Source organism: Papio anubis, chromosome 14 (genome assembly GCF_008728515.1).
Source record: "Papio anubis isolate 15944 chromosome 14, Panubis1.0, whole genome shotgun sequence".
Taxonomy (NCBI): domain Eukaryota; kingdom Metazoa; phylum Chordata; class Mammalia; order Primates; family Cercopithecidae; genus Papio; species Papio anubis.
In genome coordinates, this window is record NC_044989.1 from 84949118 (window position 1) to 84966466 (window position 17349).

At 38.8% G+C, this 17349-nt stretch overlaps 1 protein-coding gene across 1 annotated transcript in view; it reads right to left on the reverse strand.

Annotated features, from left to right (window-relative positions):
* Positions 1 to 1519: 1519 nt before the first annotated feature.
* Positions 1520 to 17349, reverse strand: part of SUCLG1 (succinate-CoA ligase alpha subunit) — a 36020-nt gene continuing 20190 nt past the window's right edge. Inside the window, exons 6-9 of the mRNA XM_009184525.2 lie at positions 11334 to 11417; positions 9496 to 9647; positions 3420 to 3608; positions 1520 to 1764 (exon numbers count right to left, since the gene is read on the reverse strand). Of these exons, the coding sequence (XP_009182789.1) occupies positions 1738 to 1764; positions 3420 to 3608; positions 9496 to 9647; positions 11334 to 11417 (452 nt within the window). The 3' untranslated portion in view covers positions 1520 to 1737. The remainder of the gene's footprint in view (positions 1765 to 3419; positions 3609 to 9495; positions 9648 to 11333; positions 11418 to 17349) is intronic.

Sequence of the window (17349 nt, forward strand, 5' to 3'; positions counted from 1 at the left end):
CAGCAGCAGGGTACACTCAAGTTTATGGAGCAATGCCAAGCCCTAGCCAAGCCTGCCGTGATGAGCACCCTCACACACCACATAACGTATACCCAGGTACCCTCTGGCATGGGAGCCATTCTCCACATTTTTAAGCTGAGGAAATAAGCAGAAACTAAAGTCTACTTGATCTGAAAGTTGATCACCATGTGTCCCTTGGTCTGGGCAGAATTCCTTGGTCTGTGACACCTAACACCTGCTTTTTGTGTTCTCAGCAGCAGCCTGGGCGTGGTCATGCAAGCTCCCAAAACATATTTCCTCAGGCCCATCAAACCTCCTCTAACCCATCTCAAACCATCCAGTATTCCTTCACCTCCTCAAAATGAGCTCTTCCCCCTTCCTGAATTTGCACAGGCTGTTCCCTTACCTGAGTGTTCACACTCCGTTTTTGCATGGCTGGTACCTTCTCAGTCCTCAGGTCCCAACGCACGTCCCCTCCCCAGGGAGAATTCCCGTCTGCATTTCTTCAGGGGCTTCTCCCTAATACTATTTTTTTTTTTTATGCTCTTATTTGTTTCCTTCAGGAGAGTTACACTATCTGATATTTTGTTCCAGAATGTAAGTTCCTGATGACAGGCACCATCTCTGTCTTGTTTAGTGGCAATTACCCACTGGGATTACTTCTTGTTAAGAAGTTCCCTTTTGAACACGAAGTAGGATGGCTAACAGCTTTCCAGTTTTCTTGTAGTGAATGTCTTCAACCTTAAACAAAGAATGTAGGCTCTGGATGGGCTCTCTGCAGAACCACAGAAAAGCATGGCATTGGTGAAGACTCTCATTTCCCCAATGAGGCAGAAACTGAAATATAAATGAGCTTCTGCCTCTAATCCTGATGATGATAATGATGATGGTGTGGTGGTGATGGTAGTGATGATAGAGGCACTGATGACAATTAAGTTGCCTTATTACATGCCAGGGACTTCATGCATCATCTCCAACCCTCTGAACTACCCTGCATGATGGAGATATATACATATATGAGAAAACAATAATTCAAAAGATACCTGAAGTCATTCTATGTCTAAGCTAGACAACGCAATGTTGACACTGTTACAGCCTCATTCCCCCAAAGGTTTTGGTTACAATGTTCTCTAAAGAACCCATTAAAGGCCCAGTGCAGTGGGCGGGTGGATCACAAGGTCAGGAGTTCAAGACCAGACTGGCCAACTTGGTGAAACCCCATCTCTACTAAAAATACAAAAAAAAAAAAAATAGCCAGGCGTGGCAGCAGGCGCCTGTAATTCCAGCTACTCGGGAAGCTGAGGCAGAGAAAACTGCTTGAACCCTGGGAAGCAGAGGTTGCAGTGAGCCAAGATCACACTACTGTACTCCAGCCTGGGTGACAGAGAGAGACTCTGTTTCCAAAAACAAACAAACAAACAATCAGAACCCATTAAAACATACACACACATAAATACACCTCCATTTCTCCCACTCTTTTCATCCTTCACACTGGAACAATAAGAAGTCTCCCAAACCATACTGAAATCAAATTGTAGATTTATTGGCTGTCTCTGTTATACAGTGAGGTGAAAACATCTTCATTCAGGACATCCTCCACCTTGTTTTGGCGTCCAGTTGTACTGCAAGACCAGTGTCAGGCACATAGGCTGATAATCAGTGGACAACAGAAGCAAACTGCTGCAGGGTCACATGTCTAAGTGATTCATTCCACAGTTTTAGGAATTTTTTTTTCTTTCATAGCATCTTCCTCTTTTCAAATTCCTTCAGAAACAGAAGAGAGAGAGAAGAGAGATGGAATGAATAAAGATAAAAGATCCAAATTACATTTATGGTCAAAATGATTTTGAAACCTATTATCTTTAGGATCCTTTGAACAACCAAATCACAGAAGAAAAATGTACCAGGATGAGGGTGTTTGAACACAGAACAACAGCTTTCAAAATGAGTCTGTGTCAGCTTGAATTTCATGAAACAAGACGCAGAGCTTCAACTTTATATTTCCTAAATCTAGAAGCAGAGAGGGAGATTTTGAATAATATGTATTTTTTCACAGCAGTATAATAACAATAATTTTAGGATCTGAGAGACTTCATTGTGCTTATCCAAACTGTAGTGCTATATACATGAACTACATCCAGCCCTTCTAATAAGGCAATGGAAACAGGTTTGCTCACTTTCTCAGAGAATAAAGCTAAAGACAGATTGTTAGGATTTGAACAAAATGTCAAGAACCTTAGAAATACCTGAAACAAACAAATACCTTAAGCAAAGTAGTGTTTAAGGAAACAATACCAAAAATCCTATTTTTCTAGATTTTAACAATTAGGATAAAATGTGTAGATCCCTGCTGCCACTTACTGGAAGAAAATGGTAACACACATCTCCAATGTGAATTTAAGCATTGGCTTTTCTCTTTACCCCCACCTTCAAATAAAATTCTTTCTCACACTCACTAAGCACCTAGATTTATTTCAAACACTTTGGCACATAGTGTTCTATTCCAAAAGCAGGATCACGCAAAGATTCAATAAAACAAGGAGTCCACTTTATTCATCCCTAAGACAAGGGCAAAGAAGACCACCAAATCAGGATTTTGAAATTTTCTCTGAATGCTGTTCCCTTCTAGGAAACCAACAGGTATCTATTTTCAGCATGCTTAAGAGGAGATTTTTTTTTTTTTTTTTTTTTTTTTGTGGCGGGGGTATACCATCATAAAATTAATGAGGGAGAGACAGCCTTAAATGACCACTCAAAGAGACAAGCTGAAAATCAGTACAAAGAGGTTATAAAAGACATCAAATTACTTAGAATATTTTAACCCAGAATGTCCTATTAAAAAAGGAAAATTAAAAAAAAAAAAAAAAACAGTTAAGAAGTCACTCCTTCAACCTTTAAGTAACAATGGTATTACAACATAGCCAGGGCCAATCTCCTCACCCTCTTTAGATCTCCCTCCACCCCAACTCCTTCATCCAATTTCCATTTCTTGTTACTCAGCCTCCAACCTCCTCTCCCTAAAAACAGAAACCCATGGGGTCAGGGTGGCTACATCCCAAAGAAAAAAACAAGTAACAAAACAAAAAGCAGTTATCTGCATAGCTACCTTCCAAACCCTCAAAATGGAAATCATGACACATATGATCTTCAAGATGCTTTTTTTGTATGTTGTATCTTGCCACTTATAAAAATACAAATCCCAATGTTTAAAGAAGAAAGCTTTAAAATAAGAACATTATTCCTGGTCATGCCTAATTAGGGTACTAGGACATCAATAGAGTTGATAAAAACTATTAAGCTGCACATCAGAAAACCAATTAAGTCCCAGAAGCAAAGGCCATGATTTCCAGGTACCCAGTATGGCCACACACACAGAAAGCCTGCAGCCTCAGAGCACGTGGGCCACTGTTGGAGCTCACCTTGTAGATCGTGGTTCCCAGCTGTGCAGGAGACATACTGACCACAACTCCTGCACTCTGAAGAGCAGAGATCTTCTCTTTAGCTCCACCTTTTCCTCCAGCAATAATTGCCCCGGCATGACCCATTCTCCTCCCAGGAGGAGCAGTTAAACCAGCAATGAAGGACACTACAGGCTTGGAATTTGGACCCTGGAAAGAAAGTAATATTTTAAATGCTCTAATGAAGAAGTCAATCAAAACTGGACCTCAAAGTCTTGACTCTGCTGGTAAATGGTAAATGACTTGGGCAGGGGAAAGCCCACCATTCATCCTAGGAAAACCAACACAAATACTAAACCATGATAGAAACCACTGCATTCTCCTTTGAGTTAACTTTCCATACAAACTCAGGAATACAACACTGTGCCAATGTTCGTATCTGTTCAATATAAAATTCCCACTTCACACATACACATGTGACTCTTTCATTTGAAAAGTAAAAGAGCATACTGGAAAATATGTTATATGATTTGTGATAATAATAATTTAAGACACAAGACTGGGTTGCTTTACTTCAACCTAATATTATGTTAATTCATTATTAGTTCACCCTTAATAAATGTGCTAAAAGAAAAAGATGAAGTGGGAAGTACACTGGAAAGGACCTAGGACTTAATTTCCTAGTGACAAAAGCTGCATGACCTTGGACAAGGTTTCTTGAGAACCAGACTTCTGCTGCCTCATCTATGAAATGAAATGGCCAAACTAGATTGATGCCGAAAAGCCCTTTCTACTCTGGAATTCTATGTCTAAGAGGGAAGATCAGAATTAGTTTTATTCAGCAAAAATCCATTCTAATGTATAATCTCTATGTACTAGATTCTGAGGTTTAAAAAAAAAAAAAAAAAAACCCATACAAAGAAAATATAAAAATTTCCATACTCTAGACTTGCAAAGTAGTTGAAGACATAATATAAAATATGTATATACCTCAATCCATTAAGAGATACCAAAGGCCAGGCATGGTGGCTCAGGCCTGTAATCCCAGCACTTTGGGAGGCCGAGGCGGGCAGATCATGAGGTCAAGAGATCGAGACCATCCTGGCCAACATGGTGAAACCCCATCTCTACTAAAAATACAGAAATTAGCTGGGCATGGTGGCTCGAGCTGTAGTCCCAGCTATTCGGGAGGCTGAGGCAGGAGAATCGCTTGAACCCGGGAGGCGGAGGTTGCAATGAACCAAGGTCATGCCACCACACTCCAGCCTAGTGACAGAGCAAGACTCTGTCTTGAAAAAAAAAAAAAAAAAGATACCATAAACTAATATATGAATAAATGATTACGTTTCACAATTAATGGTAATATCATGTTCATAACAGAAGTCCAGAGATAATAAGGAACCAGGTAAAACAGAGAGGCCTGGAGAAGGCAGAACTTGAGCACGAGTAGAACCTGAGAGCCTTCACTTAGGTACCATCATCTTCCCCTAGACCAGCAGTTCTCCAATCATTTGGTCTAGGGATCCCTTATACTTACGAGAATTACTGAGGATCTCAAAGACCTTTTGTGGATATGTATTATATCTAATGATATTTAGTATATTAGAAATTAAAACAAATTTTATAAATATTTGTTAATTCACTTAAAAATAACATTTTAACACTTTAAAAACCATTCTAGTGATAAGAGTTGCATTATTTTACCACTTATATTTTCAACTCTTGAATGTTTAACTTAATAAAAGACAAATGGATTCTGATAAATGCTTTCACATTCAATCTGTTGCAATACGTTATTTAAGCTGAAGTATAAAAGGAAAATCCAGCCTCACACAGATATGTAATTGGAAAAGGGAGAAGTATTTTAATTGACTGCCTTACAGATAATTGGGTAGTGTCTTCTTTGACACTACCCAAATCTCTCAGTGGTAATTTCTTAAAGGTTAGGTGCAATGTTGGAATCTGAAACCATATCAGTGAACTTTCTGTCCCTTGTTAATTTAAAACTCATTAATCTGTCTTGCACTTTGAGTGATCTTTTAACCACAATGATTTTGTAACATGCATTCCTCAGTTAGGAAATATGGGTTCATTGAGTTACGCAGATCTTCCAAATGCTGACACATTTCATCATTTAATAACCACAAATCAGTTATTAGTATCACCACCAAGCTCATTAGAAAAGCCTCTAGGTAGGAGGAAGTTGTCAAGATCACAGTTACAGATGCAAGTTTTCCGAAATTTTAAATATTCACTAGAAAGTTCAAATGTTATTAGCAGCAACAAATACTATCAACTGTTTTCCTTGACACAGCAGGTTTACTTTGTTCATTTTTGGGAAGAGATCTGTCTGAATTACCAGTTTGTCTGCCAGTCATTCTTTCAAGTAAAATTGGTATCCAACGAAAAGGACAGCTAGTTCAGCTCACAACTCAACTGTGAAAGTGCTTTACTTCCCATTTTATCACAAAATACTGACTCCAGCGTCATAATTTAATAAAATTAATAATTTGCATTGCTTCAAGGACATTCATAAGTGAAACTGGCTTTTTTTTTTCTTTGCACTGTGAGTAGTACATGGCAGTGAATGACTGCTACTCTGATTCCACTGACTGCCCCGATTCCCACTAAGATGCCAGCACGCAAGGAGCTACGTGGGCAGACACTGCTTACTCCTGCCTCATCTGCCACCTTTCCTCCCTTCCTCCTTATCTTACAAAGGCACAGAATGCTCTAGCTCTGTGCCTTTGCTAAGAATGTTCTCCACCCTCCTTGGATACTTGGTAAACTCCCACTTAACTTTTAAGACGTGACTCTAGCTTCCTCTTCCCCCATAAGCCTTTTCTGTCTCTCTCTCCCACCCTCCCAACAAATGCCCTCATATTTGATCATCTCGTCAATGACCCTGCTGTGCCTTTTACACCTTTCTACTATTAAATTCAGCACACTGGCTATAACCTATTCCCCATGTGTTCTTCTACTAAACTATGAATTCCCTGAACACAGAGTTGTATTTTCACTAACTTTGGTATGCCTGGCACCTACTGTAGTACCTATGGTATAGAATTTAAAAAAAAAAAAGACTCCACAGATTATTTATTCATTCACTCATAAGATCTACATAGAATATGAGAATCTCATGTTTGAGTGGCATTAATTTGTACTTGATTTCGCTCCCCCATTCCCCAAAAAGTGAGAATATTGTTGCACTAGAAAGGATCAAGATTTTGTTGAGCCTAGAATGTCAAACAAATCTGCATCTGTCCCATTAACAAAGAGCCATTGGAGGCTTCTTTGTTTTCTGTTTTTTAAGTGGAGAGAACTACAACTAAAAGACTATGGGGAAGTGTAGTCTGAAAATAGGACACAGAAATGATGAGAGGTATGTCTAAAAACAGTAAGGCCAGTTAGAATGCTATCAGTATAGTCTGAGCCTATGCCCAGGACTGATGACTCTTTGTTCTTAACTCCTTCAATCTGACTCCTCATCCTTCCATGGTGAAATGAAGAAGTCAGGCAAACCTGGGTATGAATCTCACCCCTGGTTCGTTTGCTGTATACCTACCATTGGCAAGTTACTAATCTTCCTGTACCAGTTTTCTCATTCATAAAGAGAGAACAAAAACATCTTGCTAATAATTATTACCATTGTAATGATAACAAGAAAGGCAGCAGCAGATCATGTTTATCGAGTGTTTACACCAAGTATTACACTAGGCATTTTATATAATGCAGCATCTGAACTGTTTAACCTAGAATCTTGTACACATTAGGTTCTCAATAAAAATTAATTCCATAAGAACTAACCAGGAATAGGAAATATGCTGCCAAATGAAACAAAATGTCTATGTTTCATTTTCCCCACTAAATACCAAGCTATTCAAGAGATTCAGAATTGGGCCCAAATACATTTTAAATTCAATTTAACACAGCATAATGCTGTATTAACCCAAACCTTTTTTTTTTTAAAAAGAAGTAAGTTTTTACTTAAATTTCAAACTATACAACTTTCTGAACACAAGAAATTTTACTCCAATCCTTAACAATCTACTCCTCCATTTATTTGACCTGTATTGGTGCCTACTGTGCCAGGGGACTGGGCCGGGCACTGAGATTAACAGTTCCCTGCAGTCCATAACACAGTCTAGAGTGAAAGTCAGATATTAAGCATGCCTTGCAGAAGGAACAAGCAAAGGCAAGTGAGAATGAAAACTGGCATGTCAGATGGAAAACTGATCTAAAAGGGAAAGTTTCGATGGTATGTGAAGGACTGGAACACCATGCTAAATCTGCCCTTTAGCTGACATGTAATGGGAAACATTACATGGGAAACACTGTCTGATGTGAACCAAGGACAAACAGCACCAATACCCATGTTTCAGAAGAGCAGATAATTTGCGTGGCCATAAGCAGAATGGTCTAAGAGTAAAGGGGGGTGGTTGGAGAAAATATGAGAGATCATGAAGGAAATCATTGAGATGGTCCAGATGAGATGGGATGAGGACCCAAACCAAAGTAGATGAACTAAACATAGACAAGGCTCTGAATCTAGACAAACCTCTGATGTCTCAGAGACAGATCTTGGTAACTGAGTAGAAACAGGAGAAGAGAGAAATCAAAGTTAGTTCTCAGGTTTCTGCCATAGAAATAAGCACAGAAAATAGATCCAGGGAATGAAAAAGAGGAAAACCAGAAAGAAACTAAGAGTATGGAGAGGGTGACGAATGAATCAAGGCCACTGGTGACCTCTGCAAACACAATGTCAGGAGAGTAAGAAGATTCCACAGCAGCAAACGGCTCAGTAAGAGTGCTTACTGAGTGCCGGGCACTACTTTGCTATACATTACTAAGTCATTTAAACCTTACAGTCCTTACAGTAACTCCAGGAGGCAGGCACTACTATATCCTCATTTTTCCAATAAGGAAACTGAGGCAACGAGAGATTAAGAAGCATTCCCAAGGTCATATAACTTCTAAGTGACAGATAGGAGCCCGACTGCTGAGGATTCAAGAATGAAAGAAAAGTAAGGAAAGAGATTGAGAGAGTGAGGGTAAAGTTGAGTCATATCTAATATGGGAGTTAGGGCTTAAAATCACCACAAAAGAAAATCAAGTATATTCAAAATAGCCCTTGAAAATTCCTTAAAACACAAATAAATATGCCTTGTTTTGGGTAAACCACCCTGTACATGATATTATTGGTTCCTTTAACTCTCTAGTATTAGTTTTACGTGGCATTTAATTCATTCACTAGTGGATTTTTTTCATAAGCATAGAGAGAAAGTTATCTCCACTCTCTTGCCTGGTCTCCTGAAGAGAATTTTTCCCTCATTCCTCAGTGTAAGATAAATTCTGAAAATCAATGGCTTGATTTTTTCCCACAGTTCTCTGACACAACAATGGCCACAGCACAAATTCACTGAGTGGGGGCTAGTGGCCACCAAACTGCTTCAGTCACTACTGCACCCCCATCTCTCCTTTCACCACAGGAATAGGGCTTAATTCCCTCAAGCTAAAGGAAATGATGACACAACTCAACACTACTCCTTTACATTTAATTCTAAGCAAAAGGCAACAAGGAAAGCCTCCCCAGGACATAGACAGTAAAGCTTTTCTACTTGATCTCTGAAGGGAAGTGCCATTCCACAAGGAAAGTCTAAAACTAGAGGGATGCCAGATCCTGAAAAAAAGGCAGGAGGGGTAGGATCTTTAGGTCAGCCTTGAAAAAGAGAAAACAACACTTATTTCTCTCTGAGATCGGGAGAAAGAATACCAGTCACAGGCGAAAACCAAGTCTGCAGGTCAAGTAGGGGCTCTCGGGCTGATGGCCTGAATGTATCTGTTCAGCAGAAGAACAACTTACCTACCACAAAGTGTGGGACGATGCCTGGGGAGGAGAGTTCAGAACAGGGAAGTAGAGAATCACCCAGAAATAATACAGAATTGTCTGAGTGTCCGGTATAGAAGTCCCTGCTCAGAAAAGTTTTATCTTTCATGTTTTCTCAAAAAGTTCACCTTTGAAAAAATAAAAATAACTTCTGAAACAAGCCTCTGATATTAAGAGCAAAGAGCTACATTTTTCCAAACCCAAACTTACTGAATTATGTTGCTTCAAAAATTCTGCAGCATTCTCTTCTGCATTACCACCAATTTCACCAATCAATATGATGCCTTCTGTGGCAGAATCATTCAAAAAGATTTCGAGGCAGTCAATAAAATCTGTTCCATTAAAAGGATCACCTCCAATGCCTGAAAAAGTTGAAAAATATCAATAGCTGGAAATTTAAGAGTGAACCTTGGAATTTAGGTCAATAAGTGTGTTTAACTAGTTTGTCATTTTTCTTACCCTTCTCCCTAATATTTTTAAAGTATCATTACTCTTGCATTTAATATTTTAAAAAACACAAAATGCTACATTTATTTCTGTTGGTAATATTATATAAATGCTAAATGGTGGTTGGTTCCTGATATTCTAGGAATATTCTAGGGCTGTAACGAAGACAACCCTCTTTTTGCTTTAGCTCCTTTATCAAGCCTCTTCTGTCTCACAAAATTATTCCCAGATAACTCCTTAGAAATGAACATTTTAAGAAAATGTGTATCTGTGTTGCATGCTGATGTTACACCAGAGGAAAGAATAAACATTTAACAAATGTCTTTGAGCAAAGAAACTATTTGATGAAGTATGCTGCAGATAAACCACCCACAAGTTTTAAGACACAAGTGCCAGTGAGTGACAGTGACTGCCCTGATCCCTCCTCTTCTGGATCCAGAGCAGTGATGACAGAGCCTGCATATCAGAGCTGTACTACACACCACATTTAAGAACGAGTTCTTAGACAGGGTTAAAGTAAATGTTCCCTACAGAGAGGCTGCCACTTTTTATTTTTAAATTATAAACTTACTGAGGGCAGGATTGATTTCTTACTTTTCACTGCATCTCTGAAAAATGGAGTGGAAGAAGAGAACCGACATTTATTAAGTGCCAACCGTGTGTCAAGTCCTATGCTTTGGCACACGTTAGATCTGTCATTTCCTAATTTTCTCAACTTCTCTGTGAGACAGGCATTATTATCCTCTATTTACAAATCAAAACTGAAGCTGGAAAAGAAGGAATCAGTAAGCCTGTTTCAAACCCTTTCTTATTCTCTGTCACACTAAAGTATCTTCCACTTATGATTGTGCTTTGCATGTAGAAATGCTCAATTAATGTTTTCAATATTTAATTTATGAATTTGGATCTTAATAAAAACATTCCAGAGCTATATGTTATTTTTTGGTAAAGATACTTCTAGAAGGTTAAGAGGTATTCTAAGAACTTGAAGGAATACTTATTAATATGAAAACGAGGAATTTGCCTTGGCTTTTGGCAACAAATAATGAAATTATTTTAAAATGTAAAAACTTGTAAGTTGTATTTTTTCAAATGGGAGGCAGTATAGTGTGATAAAAAGAGAGGTTCTGAGGAACTGAACCTTCCTCAACCTTGACTTTCTCACCAATAAGGCTCTAACAGTACAATTTTCCAGCTCAGAGGCACCTGAGAGGCTTGCCTTAAGAATGAGACACTAATTGGCAAAGAATTCAGTAACTATGAAGCACTGATGAACATAATGGCAATGACAGCAAAAGTCCTAATATAAAGAACCATTTCTTCAGAGCAATCAAATGAAGTGATGTTTTCAGGCACCCAAGGTGCTCCAGGAGCCACATGTCCCAAGACGTTAGTTCTTCAACCTAGAAATGAAATCTTGGACCCTGAATCTTGAAAAACTATAGAACGACTTTATACTTAAGCAAATTAAATGTGAGATCATAACATCCTTTTTATAAGAGTATCAAAATATTTTGCAAATAATAAAATCAATAATTATTATACTCATCCAATGAAGACACTACACTCCAATAAAATGATTTTAGCAAAAAATCCCTCACCAACGCACAAAGACTGCCCCAATCCAACTTCCGTTGTCTGGTGAACTGCTTCATAAGTCAGGGTGCCAGATCTGGACACAATGCCTTAATGAAAGAGAATTCAAAAATATTAGATTATGTTTCTATGTTAGACTAAAATATGGTAAACTAAATACCAAACACTTTGAGTGACTAACATAGCTATAAAATTCATTCCATGATTTGCCATCAAAATCAATAGTATCTTCAAATGATGAAATGAAAAGGAAAGGCTTAAATTAAAGCAGGGAGGTTTTTAAATGTAGACATAGGAGAAAGTATATTATTAGTTAAGGTTATGACTATAAAAACAATGCAAGAAATACTTAAATTATCTCTTCTGAGAATCTTTATGAAGAGGATAATATCAATATAAATTTGGTAGGTACAATCATACCTACAGTAGCAGAATGTAATAGATTAGACTTATATTACCTGATGTAGTCTGGGTATTTGTCCCCTCCAAATCTCAGGCTGAAATGTGAAGCCCAATGTTGGAGGTGGGGCCCGGTGGGAGGTGTTTGGGTCATGGGGACAGATCCTTCATGAATGGCTTAGTGCCCTTCCCATGGTAATGAATGAGTTCTCACTCTGTTCCTTTACATGAGAGCTGGTTCTTTAAAAGATCCTGGCCTCTCTCATTCCCTCTCTCACTATGTGACATGCGTACTCCCCCTTCACCTTCCGCCATGAGTAAAAGATTCCTGAGGCCTCACCAGAAGCTGAACAGATGCTAGTGCCATTCATGTACAGCCTGCAGAATCATTAGCCAAACAAACCTCTTTTCTTTATAAATTACCCAGGCTCAGATATTCCTCTGTAGCAATGTAAAACAGACTAATACAGTACCCAAACTATTAGTCACATTTTCAAATACTACCTATCTTCTCCACAACTATTTTCCCAATAATTTTCAACCAATATATAGGCTTTCAAATCAATATAAAGAAAACTGGGGAATAAGGTCAAGATCCCTCTGGAACCAAGTCTCCCACCTAATTTCTTTTATAAATGGACCTGTATGAAAGCACTCAATTTCACATCAGGATTAAGTGTGTGTGGAGGGAAGAGAGCCAGTGCGGGCCAGGGAGGAATGACAGCTAGATGTCTTCTCTTATAGTTTACTACGCTTGGCTGAGCTTCCAGAAAAGTAATGTATTCAAAGCCACAATCTATGTAATACTTTAGACAAACAAAAAAATTAATCCAGGGTGTCTATGGTTTACTTTCCTTAAACTCCTTCCTTGGAGCAACTTTGAAGAACTCAGAAGACCCTTTTCTAACAATATTATCACCCTGCCAGGGCAAGTAGAATTTTTGTCAACCTGAGACAAAAAACATAAGTTACCTCAACTTCTATACAGCATGTTTACATTCTTAAGCAAAGTGCTATGTCACCATTATTGTACACTAACGCGTACTGAATGTGTGCCCTATGCATACATGCATCTTCTCACTAGGAATCTGGGCACACAATAACTTCAGGTTCTCCATACCAACCAGTCAAGTTGAAAGAACAGTGTGTACGTAACTTAGTCATTGCTAAACAGACCCTACAGAACACTGTCAGATTGCCCTTTTAGATGCATTTCACTAGACAGTGACAACTACGTCCTCAATGATGGCTCACTTCATGTGGAACTCTGCTTTAACTCCCTAGCCCAGCACAGTCCCAGCCTCCCTCTCCAGAACTTGTTTCTTACTATTTCCCTACCTAGTGAAACTGGGTTATTCCTCACTGATATTTCATGCTCTCCTATCTTTTCATATTTGTTCTGCTTAAAATGGAGTATTTCACCTCCACCATGTGACAAAACTTCTAATCATCCTTCAAGGTCCACATTAAATGCTACTTTCTCTTTGAGGTCTTTCCTGATCACCCCCAAAGAGAAGTGAGATATAATCTCTTTCTCTAAATTTCCTCAATGCTTTTATATTTCCTACTGCCCTCATTACTAAGAAATAACGAGGAGAAGTTGTGTCTTACCTACCACTGTGAAACCATAAGTATTTTTGGGGTAGAAACAACTTCATTCATTGAATGGTTCACTATAAGCCCTAACGCTACCATTAGACACAGTAAGAATGTTAGGCAGATGGCCAGAAACAAGCAAGCAGGGGAGCCCTGGAAAAAGTCCTAGAGGCGCTGCCTACTGACCGTCTGCAAAAAGGCAATGGCTACACTGGCTACTTCTGGCATGTGGTTGGGATCCACTGGCCCTGAAGGGGTCTTATCAGGCCCTAGTCGGAGATAATCATGGTAGGGACTTCCCCTGCTGACGAGCATGTGCAATCCTCCAATAACTTGCCCTAGAGTAGCCTTTTGCTCATTATAATAGTAAAAACCACATCCCTGGGTGATTTTAAATGCTAATGAGATATGCGAAGTGTATACTAGCATGTCCAACTACAGAGCATATGCACACAAGGAGACTGCTTAAACATGGTTGCGAATGATACCCCCTCACGCCCCCTCATGAATAATCATGCAATATTCTCATAAAGAGGGTCCCTCAGCATTAGCTGCTGCTAGCTCATCCTCTCTTTTGAGCAGCCTGTTCGGAATCATCTCTCAGGGTGTACTGTCTCTTTAAATAAACACTGCCGCTACTGTTTTCCAGGAGGTCAGCCAGCCGGTCAGCCGTTCCTCTCTTTGAATGTACTTTATCTTCCTTTAATAAACTCTGCTACTTAACCCTGGCTGTGCATCTCTTGGTTGAATTTTTTCTTCTAAGAAAACAAGAACAGCAGTTCTTGCAGTACAATTCCAGTACTTTCTGGTAACAAGAGGGCTCATTTCTTGTCAACTCTTCTTGTTCCTGAGGTCAAGGCAGGTACTGATGCCAAATACTGAGGACAGAGGGAGGATCATGAAGAGAACACTGAATGGCCTACAGCAACCTACAGGTAATTATTTTTTTCTAGTGTTATAGCAAACACTACTAAGTTTGAGGTCACTTTTAGCTAATGCTAACTTTCAGCACTGTTAAGAATTATATTAAAATCATAATAATGCTTTTAAATAAACAAAAATTTTACCAAAAGCAGAAATCCTCAAAACCTGATCTAAAATACTGATTCTACCTAGCTTTAATGGGCAGATATTTATATTTGCGTTACAGAAAGCCTGCCTTGTGATGGAACGAACACAAACTCTTTATTCGGAAGGCAGGACAGTGCCTCTGATCAACAGCTTAACATCTCTAAGGAGACTCCCTGCTGGCCTGAGCCCTGCCCTCAAGTCTGCGACATAACATGGCCTCCTACTGCTGACACAGTAAAATGGAATGATCCATCTGTAAAACATCCATGAGGAAAAAAGGAAAGGATAAATTTCAAGTTTTAATTTTTATCTAATAATTTTGGCTTGGCAAATAAACTCATAGTCAGGCTCGATCAACCAGCCTGAAACTTGAATATCCTGACCACACACTGATTCTCCAATTAAGAACAACATTCTCCTACCACCTGGTTCAGTAAGAGCCCCCCAGTGGTGCTTGGGATTCTGTAGCAGATACCTTCTTCACTAGACTATAATTTTCAGTGAGGGGTCAATAAGTAAGAGTCTTCACAACCTCTATGTTCCCAGCTTAAAGCATAGTTCCAGGCACAAAAGGTACACATATATGTTTACTAAGTGAGTTGAAACTGAAAACTCATCAATGGAGTAAGACCACCCTCTTAAGTGAAATTTAATTTCAATAGTTTTAAGATTATTCACTTACTGAACCCTAATGCATAACAAATGACAACCACCACAACTTCCGCCCCCTATATGTCTCATTTATCACTTTTTCCCTATTCTCAGTGCCTTTGTCCCATCCACATCCTCTGTCTTCAACACGGTCCCTCCCCTCTATGAGACATTTCATCACTGAGAAGGTTAGGTGGGTAATGCCTACCTACTTATGTAATGGTGTATTCCTATCAAAATCCCAAGAAGAGTTTTTGCAGATATAAACAAGATCCCTTTTAAATAAATATGAAAAAGTAAACTGCATATCCAGCAAAGTATTAGTACCTAGAATATACAAAGAACTCTAAAAAATAAACCATAAAAAAGTAAACAACCCAATTAGAACATGGGCAAAACCCAAGGAGGGGCATTTCACTGAAAAAGATAACATATGACAAATAAATTTATTTAAAAAATCTATAAAAAGATAACCAATATCATTAGCCATTAGGCAAATACAAATTAAAACTACACTGAGCTATCACTAAACACTTACCAGAATGGCTAAAATAAAAACACAGTGACACCACCAAATGCTGGCAAGGCTGCAGAAAAACTGCATCACTCATACATTACTAGTAGAAATGGAAAATAGCACAGCCACACTGTATAGCAATTTAGCAGTTTCTTAAAAAACTAACATGCAAGTATCATACAACCCAGCAACCATGCTCCTGGACATTTATTCCAAAGAAATGAAGACAATGTTCACACCAAAACCAGTACACAAATGTTTATAGCAGCTGTACTTGTAATAGGCCAAACTGAAAACAACCCAGATGTCTTTCAACAAGTGAATGGTTACACAAACCGAAGTACATTCACACCATGAATACTCCTCAGTAATAAAAAGAAACAAACCACTGATACACAACAAGCTGGATGAATCTCTAGAGACTTATTCTGACTATAAATAGGCAATCCCAGAAGGCTACATTCTGTATGATTCCACTTATATAACATTCTTGAAGTGACAAAATTATACAATTGGAGATCAGATTACTGGTTGTCAGGAATTGAGAAGGGGGTGGAAGCAGGAGGCAAGTGACTAGAAAAGGGCAACATGAAGGATACTTGTGGTTATGGAAAAGTTCTCTATATTGACTGTATCAATGTCAATATTCTGTTTATGAAATTATACTACAGGTTTGCAAGATGTTCACCATCGGGCTAACTGGATAAAGGGTGATCTGTCTGCATTATTTCTTATAACTACACATGAATTTATAGTTATCTCAATATAGGCAGTTTAAAATTTTAAAAGAGGGCAGAAGAGTCAAGTATGTGACATGTGGTTGAGAGTAACAAACTGTCTATCATAAGAGAAAAAAATAACATGGTACAGTTAAATATCATCAATTTGGAATCCAATCACTTCCTTCAATAACACTCAATTAGCAGATATGCAATTATATTAGCTGTTATTAAAAAAAACTGGAAATCCATTACACTATTACACTGCTATTACATTACATTATATTCCATTCAGAAATGCCCAAGGGACTGAAAAATCTTTCCTTTCCCTTAACTCTCAACCTAAGGATCTGAAGTCAAGGAGGTTATTGAGACTATTAGCAATGGTACCAAAATAGGAATAGCTGGCACAAATAACCATCTTTCTCTCCTCACCCCCTCAAAAATCTTGTAGTGTTGAGAGGTGAAGCCAGCTGGACTTCCTGGGTCGAGTGGGGACTTGGAGAACTTTTCTGTCTTACAAGAGGATTATAAAATGCACCAATCAGCACTCTGTAGCTAGGACTGTAAAACGCACCAATCAGTGCTCTGTAGCTAGCTAGAGGTTTGTAAAATGCACCAATCAGTGCTCTGTAAAAATGCACCAATCAGCTCTCTGTAGCTAGAGGTTTGTAAAATGGACCAATCAGCACTCTGTAAAATGGACCAATCAGCAGGACATGGGCGGGGACAAATAAGGGAATAAAAGCTGGCCACTGGAGTCAGCAGCAGCAACTCGCTGGGGTCCCCTTCCATGCTCTGGAAGCTTTGCTCTTTCGCTCTTCACAATAAATCTTGCTGGTGCTCACTCTTTGGGTCCGTGCCACCTTTAAGAGCTGTAACTCACCGCGAAGGTCTACGGCTTCATTCTTGAAGTCAGCGAGACCAAGAACCCACTGGAAGGGACCAACTCTGGACCCAGTGTCACATATTTTATTCTTTTTTTTTTTTTAAATGTCCCTTTTCAAAGGAATTAAATGCAGTCTCCCAGACAACTGTCTCATCAATGGGTTATGACCATTCACAAAG